This window comes from Crocodylus siamensis, chromosome 12 (genome assembly GCF_052110815.1).
Source record: "Crocodylus siamensis isolate JL-2025a chromosome 12, ASM5211081v1, whole genome shotgun sequence".
NCBI lineage: Eukaryota > Metazoa > Chordata > Crocodylia > Crocodylidae > Crocodylus > Crocodylus siamensis.
This window is the reverse complement of record NC_143406.1, coordinates 50,124,075-50,140,500: the sequence shown is the minus strand read 5'-3', so window position 1 is coordinate 50,140,500 and position 16,426 is coordinate 50,124,075. Positions and strand designations below refer to the sequence as shown.

The window sequence follows — 16,426 nt, the reverse complement described above, 5'->3', positions numbered from 1 at the left end:
TGGTCGAGCCAAGCAGCGTGGCACAGCTCCGTGCTGGGCCATGGGAAGGGAAGCAAACGTACTTTTGCAGGGGGGAACAGGGCAGGGATTTGGCCTCCACATACAACCTTGGTGCCCCCCAGCCCAAAATATGCTATGCTGTGCTGAGCCAGTGCCCTCAGGGTAAAGAGGAGACTGGAAACCACCAGCAAAACCACCCCAGGCCTGGAAAAATGCCTGATGGGGAGAGACCCGGAGCAGCTTGATCCTGGTACTTGGCAGGAGAAAGCACCAGGAGCCGGCGCCGGCAACTGGGATTTGTGACCCAGTGGGAAACAGCACGTGTCAATGCGACCAGGAGCACCAGGGACCATGCAGGCAGCTAGAGCAGGTAGGGCACGTCCTCCCATCGTGCTCCATGCCCAGCCCCGGGAGCGGCCGAGTTAGTGCCCACGGTCATGCCCCAGAAACCTCGGTGCCAGCTGAGGTCTTTGCAGCACTGGTGTGGACGCAGTGCATGGGCAGGGAGTAGGCAGCAGTGCAGTGTGGCACTTGGAGGGGGACTGACCACAGCATTTTGCAGACACAAGACAGGGACACATGGGCCAGACCCCCCCCAAGGACTCCCCCTGCCCACCTGCAGCCATAGCAGGCCTGGGCTGAAGCCCGAAGAACCTGCTCCTCCAACCCCGTCCTCTCCCGCTTATTTAATGAAAGCCCTGGCAGCTCAGCGCTCCGCAGCGGCTTCCTTCCCCAGGAAAGTGTGGCGATAAGGAGCCCAGCGAGATAAGAGCCCTTTGAAACCCAAATGAGAGGCTTCTTCAGCACCAAGGCGCAGGCGATAGCAGAGCAGGCCCCTGCACGGGGTGCTCCGGGGCCCCGCCAGCCCCGCAGCTCCTCTCTGCATTCACACGCTAAATCGGAGGGACCCCATCTACCTCTTCTCCGTGTCATAAAAACGCCGCACATCAATTCCTCGTCGCCAGGTGGAAAGAGCGATTCTATCGGGAACTCGATCGTACAAGATGCTCCGGTGAAGTGCCAGGAGGAGACGCGAGCATCCCCCGTGTGAGGGATGCTCTGCCAGCCCTTCCTGGCGGCCGGTGTCGCTTCCCATTTGGGGCACGAGCATTTATGAAACCCTTTGGCAAGTGCCAGGCTACTGAAGTGGGGCGATAACCCTGCGGGGAGCAGGCAAGCAGGGTTGGAAAACCCATCATCTCTGCACTGGCGATTATGTGTGGCGCTGGGTGAGAAGAGGAGCTCATTTCATGTGCCCATAAATTGTCACCAGTTGGGCAGATCCCGCGGAGCCGCGATCGATATGCAGCCAAGGGGAAAAAGTGCTGAGAGCAGCGAAGCCGGGCTCTAACAAGAGCACAATTTAAGAGCCGGCCGATGCCAGCGACAGGGCCTAACGCGCTGCGATCGATGGCAGCGCTCCTGCACTGGCTCCGAGCCGGTGCCAGCGAGACAGCATCAAGCCCTCGTCTCCTGCCATCTCCGTTGAGGGGCTGTCCTGGGACAGGTGCGCGGGGCAGCTCCCCTGGAAGAGACGCTGCCCCAGGCAGGCCCTGTGTGCTCCCCCCGACAGCGAGACCCCAGTGCCGGCCGCCCACGTGGAAAGAAGAAACCGGCAGTGCAGGCTGAACAGGCCTGGGGAGCTCTCGCTCCCGCCCAAAGGCTTGTCCAGGTGCACAGCCCCCAGCGGAGCCAGCAGCCCCTGGGGCTCATGGAAGAAGGGGCCTGCACCAGACAGCAGCTCTGCCAAGCAGTCGCCCAGCCCAGTGCCTGGGGCCCACATCGTGGCATCAGGCCTCAGCCCAGGGGGGTGAAGCAGGGTAGGAAACTCCAGCAGTGGCCTAGAGGCAAGGAGCCACTCGCCATCCCCTGCCACCCCCAGCGCCTGCGAGACGTCCAGGGTGGGAGCGCCAGGGGGACCTCCCTGCTTCCATGCACACAAGCTCCCCACGGGGCACGCTGGCCCCCGATTCTGGGGGCAGGCAGCCAAGGAAGGGCCAGCCTGGGGTATCCTGGCCCAGGGGTCCTGCTACAGCAACCTCCCCCCACAGCAGTGCCTGCAGCCTGGACCTCAGCCTCGTTTCTCCCCCCCGCTTTCGTGCTGCAGCCAAGGAGCCAGCACCTGCCCTGGGCCAAGACACAGCCTCCCGCACCGGGTCCTGGTGCCTGGCCCCACAGCCGCAGCGACCCCACGAGACCCCTCGTCAAGCTGAGGAAAGATGCAATTTAATCACGGAGAGCAGAGTCCTCCAGTGTTTTCTAATCGCTGGGTCGATCCCCCGGTGCTGCACAGGGAGAGGCAGCGGGCGCCCGATTTAATAAGTGGCCATAAAAGCCTGGCAGGAGGCGGGGAGATTGGCCGGTCTAATAAACAATAAAAATGTATCAACTCCAATTCCAGCACCTCGGGCGATATTAATATCTCCTTAATAGAATCACCTATAAATAAGTGATGGGCCCAGGGCTCCGCGTGGCATCTGTCAGCCCCATTTCCATACAAGACATGAAGTCACGACGCTCTGCAGAAGGTGGCCAAGCCCAGGGGCCACCCCATGAGATGCAGCGGTCCCTGCCCCAGCAGCCAGCAACTGGCCCTGCAAGAGGACACAGCTCTGCCACCGGCTCCCCATGCAACCTCGGGCACATCACTTTATCCCGCTGATGGGGACTGAGGCGACAGTCGTCCCAGCAGAGGAAGGGGAGTGGAAATGACTCTGCTGGGTGTGTGCAAGGGGCTGAGATGGGGGGGGGGAAGGAGGCAGCAGGGGGATGGGGCTCACAGACCAGGCTCTAGGGCATGGAGGAGGGGTGGGGGCTGCTCCCCAGCGAGCCTGGGGGGTTGTGGGGGCAGGTGACTTGAGGGCACAAATGCCCGACTCCGCACCTGGGTCCTGCCTGCTCCTCCATCGGGACCAAGCAGCGGGCGAGGAGGAGGCTGGACAGGGTACCTGGCCAAGGCTCCCACCCTCCCAGACAGCCTGGCGCAGCACAGACCCCTAGAGCCATGGGGTTGGCGGGGACCTGCGAGGGTCACATCCAGTCCAAGCGCTGCCCAAGGCAGGATCAGTCCTGTCCAAACCAGTCTAATGTCCAACCCCGAGCAAAACTAGTCACCCCTGACACAGTCCCGGGCATCATCCCTGCCCCGCCCCAGGAAAAGCAGGGGGGCTGAGGCCACCAACATCCTGCTGCCGCCAGGGGTGTTAACAGACACTCGAGAGCTCCCCAGGGAGTGCCCCAGTTCAGCCCGGCCAAATCCCACGCGTGTTTCTGCATGCAGCCTCACACCCTCGGTCTCAGCCTAAGCAAGCGTGCGGGCAGCGGGGAAGGGAGGTCACGGCCAGGAGCTACGAAGTTCCCCATGGCCTCAGGCTCCAGCAGGGAGAGGGGCCATGACCCCAGCTGTTTGCTCCCCCATCCACGGCCAGCATCCCAGGCCCTCTGCCTGCATGTTAGCCTGCAGCCACGATGCTGCAACAGCCACAATGCAGCCAGGCTGCCCCCACCAGAGCTGCATGGTCTGGCCAACAGCTGCCCAGCCAGATGGAGGCATCGCATCTGCGTCGCCTGCCCTGAATTGCAAGCTGACCCCAGGAATCACAATCCATCTCCTAGCTTCATCATTTCTAGGGTCAGAAGGGACCTGAACAGATCATCTAGTCTGACCCCCAAGGTCCTAGTCCTAGTGTGCAGGTAAGTTGGTCTGCCCGACTCGGAGCTCCCAATCCCTCCCCAGGCAAGACGGTGCTGCCCACGCTCAGTTAGCGCTCAGTAGGGGAGCAGTCAGGGTCAGACCCTGTGGGGCTGGACACAGGCTACACAGAGCAGAGACAGCAGAGAGCAAAAGCCACCGCTGGCGCCTCCTAGCAAGGCCCCACAGGACAGACACGAACATCTGCCCTCCAAAACACTGCGCCCATTGCTCGTGTCCAGAACCTGCTCCGCACACACTCAGGGCCCCAATCCTGCCAGGCTGGGGGTGCTGTGGCGATACAAGACAGGATGGATTCCCCCCCCAGTCTGCCCAGAGGTCCCCTCGGCTCCAGGGCATGAGGCAGGCACCCATCCTGCACCCTCTGGCCGATGCGGGCAGGTACTCACCCAGGGCAGGGGTCCTTGGTCCCACTGGCTGCACCTTCAGCAGGGCCGTGACACGGAGGGTGCATTGTCCAGCGAGTCGGCAGCTGAGCGCCGCTGGAGCAGCATTCGCCATCAGGATGGGGGGGACTTCCAAACATCTCCCATGCACCCCGCAGCTGGGGGGAGCTCTCCTTCCTCGGGCACAGCCACAGGCACAGGCGTGGCCCTTCGGCGCGGGGCTGGCGGTGAGGCCTCATCTGCATGCTGGGTGAGCCCCCCCACTCATGTGTGACCGAGGAGAAACCACCACGGCATAACCCACTAAATGAAAAACAATATTTAATTAGGACTGAGAGACTTAGACAAGCACACAATTAAATGTTCTATTACTATCAGTCTTACACAGTTTAAGCCTCAGCTCAATAAGGAATCATTTAAAAAGGCTAATAGAATATCAAAATGTAAATAGGGGAGTTGCACAGTGCATTTCAATAGTGGCGCCTGCACTGGCAGATGCAACGAGGGGCAGGTGAGAAATGCAGGCCGGAGCCCCACCATGCCCCAGTGGCAGCCCCATACAGCAGGGTCCTCCCTGTCCAGGGGTGCTTCCTGGAGGGGCAAAAGCCCAGGGCTGCAATAGCCACCCTCATGTGAAGGCCAGAGCCCTCCATGCAGCACCAGAGGAAGAGGGTTTGCTGCCAGGGGAGAGCTTCCCCCAGCTCAGGGTGCCCGGCCTCTCCGGCAGTGGCTGGAGGAGCTGAACAGGAGCATCCCCGGCTTTCCATGGAGGGGAAACATTTCATCCAACTGCGTGGGATCTCTGCCACCTCCGCTGCACCTGCCAGGACAGGGAATCAAAGACACATGGGTCACACGTACAAACCCGCGGGCAGAGGCTGCTCCAGCCGGAGGCACAGAACAAACGGGCCTGACCTGGCCGCGACCAACCCCGGCTGGAAGCGAGGAGGGGGACGCCAGAGCAGGAGCTGCAAGGCGCTGGAGCAGCTCCCACGAGGAGTGGGGAGAAGCCGCCTGGCTTCCAGCGCTGGAGCTTGGTCAGCGCGTGACAAAAGGAGCTTGGGGCGCCGCAGCCGGCAAGGGCAGGGCCCAGTTTGGGAGACAACGGCGGCTGCCTCCTCTGCCTGCCAAGGGCGACAGGCTGCGGCTACTGAGGCAAGGGAGACCCCGCCAGTGCTGCCCCTTGCCAAGGGACAAAGCCCTCACGGGCAAGGGGACTGTAGCTCCTAGTCTCCGCTGCTTCCCCTCGACCCCATCACCCAGTGCACGGCTGTCGTGCAGCTTTGGGGAGGAACAGCCTGAAGGCCTGGTCCAGCTTGCAGCCACTTTGCCCTGGGACAGGCAGGGCCCTGCGACAGGGAGGGGGCTGTTCCCCCACCCCACAAGGGCCGCTTGAGCAGGCTCTGCCCTGCGCTAGGGAGCTGAGCCTCAGCTGTCACTGCCTGGGCCAGGAGGACCGGTGGAGGGATTGCTGCCTATGCCTGAAGAGCGTTTTGCCAGGAAGCTTGCAGAGAACAATTTTTCAAACTATTTACTTGGCCTAATAAAAGAGATCACATCTACCCAAAAAAACCTCGTCGGCCTGCGTCCTCAGACCAACACCCCCGCAGGCGGGGATAACGCAGCCGGCTGTGCCATCTAGCGGCCAGGAAACAGGCCGTGCCGGTGCAGGCAGAGGAGCCGTGGGGCTCAGCGGCACAGGGAAGGGCCTCGTGTGGCACCACGATGGGCAGCTCGTGGGTAACACAGTCGAGGCCGAATGCAGCAGGGCAGTGCCGCGCCGCCACCAGGGCCTCTGCAAGGGAGGACCCAAGAAGGGACTTGGCCAGAGAGAACGGCCGTGTCCAGCAGGCCTGGGAAAGGGCTCCGGGCACGGGGGCACGCAGAGGAGCCCAGGAACAGCAGCAAGGCAGGCACCAAGGGGGGAAAGGAAGAGCAAAACCAGAAGGCAGAGACACTGGAGGGGGCAGGAAAGGGCCCTGAAGAAGGCTCGCTCACCTGTGGCACCTAGTAATAAATTTATTGTATTTTATTACATTTTCCCCTTTTTCACTTGATTCCGATTCCTTGTATCCAAACTCCGCTTTCAGAAAGAAAATGGATTTTTAACATAAAAATATAAATTCTGCATATTAAAAGTGCATACACCTCGAATAATAAAACATACAAATAAATAATAAAAAGGCATCGACACAGTCTCATGCACTTGTCCTCAAATAATTTAAAAGTTATGGTACAATGTTCAACCTCAAGAAAAGACAGCCTGCGCTCCAGATTACTGTACAGTTCAAAAACGTTAAAATACAGAGGGGATATCAAAGGTGTGGGGAGCCCCACGTCCCAGCCTCCGCGGACAGTGATACGACATGCAGCTTTTAGAACTGTAAATATTCCAGTGTAAAACCAGACTTGGAAACCAGAAGAGAAACTGCGTTTGTAACAGGACTTAAAATTCAATTTTAACCAATGGTGAGGCACAGTTGGTGAGCAAATCTGTACAAATTAATACTACAAAGGCCACAGGGAAGTGCTCTGGCCATTTGTAGCCCATGTTCCCTTTGAGTAATACTACCCGAGGTGATATAGCACCTAGAGGCATTGGTACAGTGCACTGCACAAATGCTACGTGACCCTAACGCTAGCTTTCTTGCAACGTGTTTGTGCTGCAGAGTCGTAAGTGGGACAGGATCTATTGGTTTGCACTTAGTTTTAATCTGTGTCTTTTAATTTAAACTGGATTTGCAGGAAAGGTGGGTGCTATTGCCTTTAAAATGCCTAAACCTAAGGGGAAAAAAAAAAGGTATTGCAGAAATATTCATTTTTCTCTTCATCCCGCAAACTAAAGCTTCGAAGAGTAACAAATGCTTTGCGGTGCTTTTATTCAGGAAAACCATGTACTATTTCATCTCACCACAGATTAAAACTAAATTTCAGTTGCCTCTACGGATAACATTAGATACTGACAAATTATTTGGGATTAGTAGGCAAATGACAGGAAAGATACAAAGAGGATTACAGGAAAATGATTTAGAATGGTATCTCCAAGCAAACCTTCTTTACAATTGCTGTTTAACTCGAGGGGGGCGGGAAAGGAAGGGGGATTCCTGGCACAGAAGCCCGGAAGAGAAGTGAGGCTGATGCATGTCACACATGAACGGAGGTCCTTGCTGCCTGGCACTTGCTAGCTCACATCCGAGTCGGAGAGGAAGTTAAAGTAAGAGGCAGCATCTTCTACCATGTTCACAGTCAAGCTTTCAAGCAAGAGTACTGGCTCCTCCATTCCCCCTTAGGGAAAAGGCCCACCTGAAACCCAGCTCTGAAGCAAGATGCCTTGAGACCAGCAGCTCATTTGCCAAGACCTGCGTTCCCCGTGCCACCCTGCGCGCGCTCCACTGGCAGCGACACCTGCGATCGTACGAGAAGGGCTCAGAGCAGCCCGAGCGGCATGGTGGACTTAAAGCAAGAGCAGAAGGGCACGCAGGCAGGCAGTGCGCTGAGGTCTGGGGAGGGCAGGAGGAGCCCAGGTACCAAAGCCTAGCTGCCGAGACAGACAGCGCCGCAGCCGGAGCCCTCTCCCTTCCACAACCCTGAAACTCCCCAGTGGTCTCTCCACTGTCCACACTGCTATGGTCAGCCTCCCCTTCTCATGTACTAGCACGTGTCATTGAAACTGTGCAGGAAGTGGCAGGCTATGTACAGAACATAGATCAGGCTAGTCCCAATTAAAAAAAAAATACAAAATACAAAATAGAAAACCAGTTTGTTCACATTTTCAACCCTTCAGATTCCTCTGACTTGATTCTATGCTCCAGTCTTTGTCAGTAATCCAGAGTTCTGCAAAGGAAAGCATCAAAGGTGTGCAAATAAAGCAAGAAACCAGCTACATGCTCCTATGTGCTGAAGCGCAGCTGCACTGGGAAACAAAACTACAGGCTCAAGACAAAGCTCCAGAGTCTACCTGGCAGCTTCCGATACCAACAGCACGGTCGATGGTTTGCATTAGTGGCTTGCATAGTTAGTAAGTGCATGCATTCGGGATAGCAGGAGTTGCCATGCAAAACTGCCTCCGGTGCTTCAGAAAAGGTGTTGCTCATGCTCAGATTTCTGCTGTGAAAGCAAACAGCTCTGCATGGAAAGAGGGCAGGGAAAGGTACTGTATCCAAGCCGTTAAGTTTTCGACTGAAATCGTGTGGTCTTTGATTAGCCATGTGGACTGTGTAAGACTGAAAGGGTTAAAAGTTCATACATCCAAAGTGAGATGCTTATCAGAGTCATAGGCACCGGTTTGTCTATCAAATGTGAATACTACAAAGTACAAGTGCCTCTATAATACATTTAATTGAAAATGTGCTTATAATCTGCTTACTATGAAATAAGATCCAAAAAAATTCAGTCCCCAAAGGGTGAAAATAATCTCTCTCGAGATGGCTTGAGCAAGCAGCTAGCTGTGGGATGAAGGTCCCGCTCTCCTAATGCTTGGGATTAGGAGCAAGTAGAAACTAGAAAGCCTTTTTAATCAACACAATTTCATAAACGGGCTTGTTCCCGCTGGATTAATCTGCAGACGGCTGCAGCATGGATCAGGCCCTCCCAGGGGCTCTCACCCCTCCCCTCTGGTCCCTCGGGAGGCTGCATCTGAGGACAAGGCTAGTATCGCACTTCCCTCGCTGAAAGACATTTCGCACCTAGGAGGTTACAGCGCAGCTTCCTCTTCCAGCCGACTGCTTCTGACCTCGCAGCACTCCCCTTCAGGGCTGAACTCCTCCACGGGGGCCAGACTGTGTCCCAGGCAAACGGGCAGGAGCGCCAGGCTGCAGCTCGCTAGCAAGATGGAGCAGGACTGCAGCAGCTCACTGAATTGAGGCCAGTGCACGGCCTCCCAGGCTCCAGGTGGAGCTGGGCCCTGCCCCCTGTGCAGGTCACATCTCCACGTTAGCACCAAGCAGCTCCAGACCAAAAGCTAGAGAAAGAAGCTGCTACAAACCACGTACGTGCCACTGCTTCAGACTGACTGGCCAGGCCTACACATTGACAGGACTGGAATACAAAGCCAAGTCCAGGCTGGCTTTCAAGGAGTTGCAGCCCAGGGGACGTCAACATTGCACTACGAGGTGTTTGGGCTGCGGCACGCACACAGCTGGGTCCTGCTCCTCCCATCCACCAGAGAGGAGAAAAGGAGACTCTGGCAACGTTGCTTGTCATGGGCAGCCTCCAGTGTCCTGCAGGCTGCTCTGGAAAGGTCTACCTCCGAGCACCTGTTCAGTCAGGGATTACAGTCCAGGTGTTCAGATGGATTCCTTGGCACAACTGTTCTGGTCCGGAAGTGCCAACAGTTTAGGCATCGCAGACCAAAACATTTCACATTGTGCTGGAAATCCAGAACACCTAATGGACAGAGGCTACAGAGAGCAGCAGCAGCAGATTGTCACAACACCTTCCCCGTAGCTCTATGCTCGCATTTCACACGCCCGTGAAGACAGACTGCTTTCTGGTGACTACATACCTGCTTGGATTTGCCCACATAAGTGCACCTTATTGTAAACGGCCACTGGCTGCACCCAGGCCCCCCCATGAAAAGCTGCATGGGTTTGCTGTACAGCTGAGCCTGCCCAGGCAAAAGCAGGTTGCTGGGAAAGGTCTTAACGACCAGGGCCATCCTGTGAGCCGGGGCTCATTCCTGTGGCAGGCTGCACTTGGAGGACAGTGGCATCACTCGTGCAGCGGGAGATCTCATCAGTACACTCTTCCCCAAAGGGAGAGGAAAGGAAAGATAGCAATGTTGTCAAAGCCAGCCAGTCAGTCCCACGTCTGCCTGTGCACACCACAGTCCTCGTTTTCAGAGGTGCCAGTAGTGACCCACATTGAGTACAACTTCCAGAAAGACAGAAGATTTGAGAGCTAGCAGAGGTGGCATCAACACTGCTCTTCCCCAGGAGGCAACTGTTGCTTTAAATCTGTGCCGCTGGAACATTTGGCATCAAGAAACTTCTTATTCCCATTCTGGCATCACAGCCAGTGCCCACGTAGCATCCTCATCACCACGGTACCTGCACACTGGATGGGCCTGGGTCTATAATAAGTGTTCAGAAACGCCTGCAATTTTGCTTCAGTAAGGAACGCAGGGGCTAAATGCACTGCTCAGAAACCATAACCTGGTGCCCATCTGCATCGCGCAGGCCACCCCAGCAAGAGTGCAAGGGGAGGGAGCAATTCCATGGTCACGCTGCGTGATGTCACCTCATTTGAGAGCACATAAAATGAGGCATCATCTATGGAAAGTCTCTGACCACGTTAGCACCAGCTACTAACACTGCATTCCTGCTAGGACAGCTGCTGGAAGGAAGCAGCACCCACGGCGCAAGATCTTAATATAGACAAGGCCTTCAATTAATACTTCCATAGCAAAGTTCCAGGGAGTCGGTTACCACCGCAGAAGTACGTTCAGTAGCTCCTATCTGCTCAGCTGGATACAAGAAGAACCAATGCTTTTCTACCCCTTCCTGCTCTGCGAAGTGAAGAGGAAAACACCACACAGGAGCAGGAACAGATTAAGAAAGTGGCTCCATTTGCATTTTAAATTACAGCCCACCGGGCAGACTAGAGGATTACTGCAGGCTGTTGCCACTGCTTACAGGCCCCAAAGACATGGACCACGAGAGATGCAGTCAGATCCGTGCTGCCTGGAGCTGCCTGGTCCCCAGGTTCCCATTCATGTGGCAGAGGGCTCAGCAGAACACACGTGCCGGCTGTATGTGCAAGACTACCTGGGTGATGGTCACCCTGAGGATAAGCCCTCTCAAAGCCTGTTGTGGTTGTGCTAAAGAACTGGGTGCAAAATGATCAGAGCAGCTGGGTGCCACAGCCAGTGACCAGCAAGCCACTTCTCCAGCAGCTTCATCCACGCACAGGCTTATGAGAGGGGAGATGGAGCAAGATGTTTAATGAGAGCAATTTGTTCCAGGGCCATTTGCTGTTGCGGTATTTAGCAGGAAAGGGTAACGAATGTGTCCGTCTAGACAGAGGCTCATGGAGCCAGAAGAGACCATCTGATAGGCAAAGACTTAACTTGGACCCAATGGGAACTGGAGATAAGCACACAGAAGCACTGCTTCACTACCATCTGCCAGCTTATCACAGGCTAAGAGATTGGTGCCACCCGTGAAGGACAGTTATTTTCCTAGCAAGGATATGACATATTAATGGCAACTCAAGAAATAAAGAAAAGGGAGAATTCCCCTTGGGTATGAAAGCACTTGAGGACTCCACCTTTCAGCGCGTGCAAAGACGGTGCTAGATGTAGTGTTTTTTTTAACCCTGACAGCCATCCTTGTCTACCAGGGAATTGGAGCCATTTTGTTGTCTCAAGGCTTCAGCTGGACCTGTCAGTGAGCAGAAAACAGATGTTGGAGAGAATGTGGCATTACGCTAGAAGCTGCAACGCTTTCTATGGTTTTTGGCATGGCCTCTTTCACGTGAAGAGGGTTTTCAAAGCATTCTGAGAGAAAGCAAAGGAGTCGTGAATGCCTGACATCAAAAAACTACTCCCACAGATCAGGGAGTCAGTTCATACCACTACAATTATGCACATGAGCTTATTAGAAAATGCTTCTTCTCAGGAGTTGAATGAGGGTCCTAACAGCATCACTAACATTCAAGTATCTATGAAGACAGCAGTCTTCCCTGGTATTTGTAATATTTCTCCTACTTTGGACCTTTCTTAACTACTGGCTTGCAACTTGGCTAGTGATGTCCTCTGTTGTTTAGTGTAACATTTCAAATGGAGAAGGGAGGTAGAGGGGACAAAACAAAAAATGCAGGTTATGCTTTATAAAACTGAAGTCTGTTGGAATGAAAAAAACCTCTTATACACACACGCACACACACACACACACACACAGTGAGTACCTTTTGGACCAGTCTGTTCACTAATGCTAATCCCTCCTATACCGGCTGAGTATATACCTGAGAAACAACATTAGTGTTGAGATATTGCCCTTAAAAAAGCTTGAAAAAATGGGGGAGAGCACAAAGAAGCAGCAGTCTCTCCTTTCCACAGTTCCCTTCACATCTTCCGCAGATCAGAACAAGGCCACGCGTCAGCGTGCACAGAGCCTGCTCGGCGTAAACCAAAGGAATATTAGTTCACAGTTCTACAAAGCACGCTCGTTACAGTGCGACTGGGTTACAGGTTTTAAACCTAGCCTCTGAAGATAATTGTTGCATTTTTCTACAAAGAGACTTCTGTATAAATGCTATGGGACAGTTGCATTCATGTTCTACAATGACTCCAGCCAGACTGCTTGTACTGACACTGGCCGCCTGTGGCTATTTGGTTTGATGGCAGAATCAAAAGGCGCTTTGACAATTTGGAGTTCAGTTCTCCTCAGACTCACATTAGGCACATGAACAAAAAACAAGAACTCAGAATAAATTAGCTTCTCAGCAGAAGAAAGAAAAACACCTGGATCGCAGCATCTCACTGAGGTTTCAGAGAAGGCCGTGCAGACACTTGCATGCTGGAAGGTAATTTTTTTGATGACTTGTCAGCAGACTGCTTGCCACTGGCAGGTGACTGGGCTCCGGGATCAGGCTGGGAAGACTTGGATTTGCGGCTGGAAAGCAGAGAATGCTTGGTGGGTGCGACATCTTTTGAGGAAAGCTTCTCTTTTGCAGCAGGGTTGGGGGTTGGCTGAGAGGAAGGGGGCAGACTGCTCTTCTCCGACTTGTCCTCAACTGCAGTCCTACTACATGACTTGGAGGAGCCCCCTGCCGTCTTTTTCGAGAGCAGCGTGGTTTTGCCCAGATCGGCTGAGCGGCGGGTCTCCTTCTGCCTCAGGGCTGATTTGAAGAACGACAGGCCTTTGTCGTCCGACTTGCTGTCCCTCTTCAGGCCCGAGCGTGTGCCTGTGTTGGGGGACCGCAGGCTGGCCATGGAGGAGCTGCGCACATGCTTGTTCTCTGCCGTCCTGCTCTCATTCCGGGGGTGGCTGAACCGCGGGGAGCTGGTTCTGGAGCTGGTTGTGATGCTCGTCTTGTCCGAGCCGAGGCTTATTTTGGAGCCCTCCCTGCTGAGGCTTCGATCCGATGTCTTGCTCCTCCCAGAGGGACCCCTCGCTGTCGAACCTGATGTGGTTTTCTTGGCAGCTGCAGAGGAGGGAGAAGAAACCAACTTCTGTTTCTGTTGAGCTGATGACCCCGTGTCCTGTGTCCTGGGACCAGGCTCTTTCCTAGCCTGGCTGGGGGCAGGGGATGCATGTCGCCCACTGGCCCGGGAGGAGTCTATCTTGCTCCTGGAACGGCACACCTTCTGAGAGCTCTTTAAAGGTGGGGGCGAGGGGTGGGAGGTCGAGGAGTCCTGGCTAGACGAGGCTGTCCTTCCTTTCCTCAAGCTCTTGTCTGGTTCAGGAGCTCCTTTGGAGTGGGGAGCTTTCTTGGGGGTGCTCTCTGCCTTCTCTAAAGATGCCACTGTCCCGTTGAGAGTTTTCCCTTCCTTGACAGGGGAGCTCTCCACAGAGTCACTCTGATCTACAAAGGCGATCTGATTGTTGTTGTCAAAAGCATCCAGGGCAGGATGACTCTGGTCCACCTGCCCCACACTCTTCCCAGGAGCCTCTGGGAGGCTAGAGCTGGGTGTCCGTGCAACAGGCTCCTCTCTGAGTACGCCTTCCATGACAGCCAGGGGGGCCCTGCGCGCGGCTTTGTGCTCTCGCCGGCTGCCGTCGCAGGGCTCCAGGTAGCTACTGGAGAGGTTCCGCAGGCTGCCAAAGCACGAGGTAGTCACTTTGTCATCGGCAGCCTCCCCGATCTTCTCCAGCGTCGAGGCCGAAGTGTGAATGGGTGAATCCCCCGAGAAGCGGGAGGGGGAGTTGGAGCGCATCTGCAACTTCGCCGAGAGCGACCAGGAAGGCCGCATCCCGTTCTCGCTCACTGCTAGAGGGCTAGTGACGGAGGAGCGAGAAGACAAGCTCTGGCGCTGGACGCTTCTTACGAAGGGCCGAGTTGAGAACCCCCCTGCAGGGGAAGAAAGCAACGCGCTGCTTACTGACAAAGCCAGACAGGAGATGGGTCATGGGTCCCTGCTGCGCACAGCCCATGTCACACCTTACCCGTCCCCCGCTCGGACAGAGCTCTGGGCACAGGCAGCTAAAGGAAGTCTAAGGAGAGAAGCCTGCCCAACCACCCCACAGCTCAGCTGGAAGCAGCTCTCTCCAGAGTTTTATGCAAAGGCCAGAGCCTCCTCTTAGCCCTGTAGAGCAAGGGTCTGGCTAAAGCATGTGCTATTTGAAAGTCCTCACATCTGAATCCAGTTTCACAAATTCATTTTTATTTTAAGGAACCCAAAAGCTTCCCCATGACCTCCCCTCTGGAGCAGGTGCCAAGGGCTTCCTCCCAATGGGTGGCTACAGTGGGATTTACTGACAGCTGGTGCAGTAACTGGGTGAGGGAGGAACCTCCCCAGTGCCCGACTCTGGAGGCACTGGACTATTACTGCAGACTTAGCGGGACTCCCCAGCCCCACCCCCATCCAACCATCACCTTTTGTGCTTCCCTTCAAAGCCAAAACCACTGGAAGCCCCTGGGCAAAGGGGCGCAGTCAGCAGTTCTGGGGTCACTTACAAAACTAACACATTCACTGTTAGATCTGGGTGCCCTCTTCATTCCCCCAGCAGTACACACCCAGCCTGTGACATGCCAATGCCCCAGGTCACGGGGCTGCAAGCAGCAGGAACGCCAAGGGTGGTACTCCAGCTTTCACCTACTTTCTCTCTCTCAAAGCCCTTCAGTCCCCGTTTCCCCCCCACACAGGAGAGCACCCTTCAGCATCACCCTGTGCAAGATGGAGCACCAGAAGCTGCTCACCAGCTTCCAGGGACTGGACACACCATTCCACAGTCCTCCCAGATCAGCAAGGGTCCTGCCCTCCCCCCTGTGACCAGGCATTCTGCTGTTGTGCTGCAGGGAGGTGGGGGGTTCAGGGACCACAGTCCTAGTGAACAGGTTTTGATGGTAGCCTCCCCCAGGGCATCAAGGCTTATACACACCATCGTCCTCACTCCTTTCACCAGCCAGCTCCACTGACTCCGAGAGCGAGGCCAGGGACGTGCGTCGGGAGGAAGCGGCCGAGGCGATGCTGGGCTGTTTGCTGCCAGGAAGGCGGCTTACCCAGTGCTCACACAGCGACGAGCTTGTGGAACCTGCAGAGGGGTCAGGGCACTTCGATCAGACCCAAAGCATTCAGCCAGGCACACATCACACGCCTCCAAGCCGGGCCAGTGACAGGTCACAAGTGGTTCAACTGTAACACTAAGACCTAGAAGCCAGAGCTGTGCCTACATGACTGCTGGGGAGGGAATGCATTCAGCTACAGCTGAACCCTTGAAGCACAAGTGACAAGCAGCTAGCACCGTGCTTACAGCAAGGATAGGACCTCCCCAGGAACGCAACCCAGCTCCCCAAGGATACTGATACTGCACCAGCACTCCAACCCGGTGGCCTGGCTTCTGCCTGGCCCTACCACGGATACCAAGTAAATCCACCTGATCAACTTAACCGTGCCCTTCCTGAGCCCCTGGGCAGCAACTCTGCCCGTCTCCCTGGTGTCCACTCGGCAGCACCCCAAGCCCCAGGTTAGTGCCTTTGCTTCAATCCTATCTATTCCTTGAGAAAGCCAACCCAGCCATACCTGCCACAGAGCTGTTGGCCGACCATGATGGGATTGCTGTACGCCTCTGGTAGAAGAGGATATATGCTGTCTGCTTGCAAATTTCATTTTCCGACAATGGCTGCACTTCACTGTCATCGAAGCAGTACCACTGGCCATCCACTGAGTTCTTGCAGTAAGCTGAGAGAGAGAGAGAGAGAGAGAGAGAGAGAGAGAACACCACAGTCAGAGACCTTGCTGCACCAGGCACCCCTCACTTGACTCCTGCTAACCCAGCATCCAAGTCAGGTACATGGAGACTGCAGGTGGCCTCGGCTGCTTCCACAGGCTCCAACGCCCTGGAGAGGGGAAGTAGTGCTCTTGGCACCAGCAGGGAGCTTGCCGAAAAAAGCCAAGTGCCATATGCTGCACACTCCAGCACCTGGGGCTTCCGACTCTGCCACTGCAGGGGGAGGAGCTCACTCTGAGGTGGGTCACCTGCTGTTGCCTGTGATTTGTGGAGCTGGTCTCTAGTCCTGTATCTTCGCCCACCTCAGCTATCCAGAACAGGACAGCACCAGCACCCAGAGAAACACCTGAGGAACAGGGTGTGCACGCTTCAAGCTCAAAGTGTGGCATCACAGACAGGGAATTCCCTGACTCCCTCTAGCTGCTCCGAGATCTACA

General features: G+C 55.4%; 1 protein-coding gene across 4 annotated transcripts in view; it reads right to left on the bottom strand.

Moving 5' to 3' along the window:
* USP31 (ubiquitin specific peptidase 31) overlaps nucleotides 1–16,426 on the bottom strand; it is a 68,847-nt gene that overhangs the window by 20,164 nt on the left and 32,257 nt on the right. Inside the window, exons 14-17 of one of the 4 annotated variants that reach the window (XR_016438751.1) lie at nucleotides 15,782–15,940; nucleotides 15,141–15,293; nucleotides 12,004–14,109; nucleotides 4,102–4,401 (exon numbers count right to left, since the gene is read on the bottom strand). Coding sequence is in view for 1 of the 4 variants with exons in the window: in XM_090024455.1 (XP_089880581.1) it covers nucleotides 12,575–14,109; nucleotides 15,141–15,293; nucleotides 15,782–15,940 (1,847 nt within the window). In the remaining 3 variants the exon portion in view is untranslated. Of the gene's footprint in view, nucleotides 1–4,101; nucleotides 4,402–6,096; nucleotides 14,110–15,140; nucleotides 15,294–15,781; nucleotides 15,941–16,426 lie in introns of those variants that run through there. The other 3 variants (XR_016438752.1, XR_016438753.1, XM_090024455.1) reach the window with 3 other exon arrangements.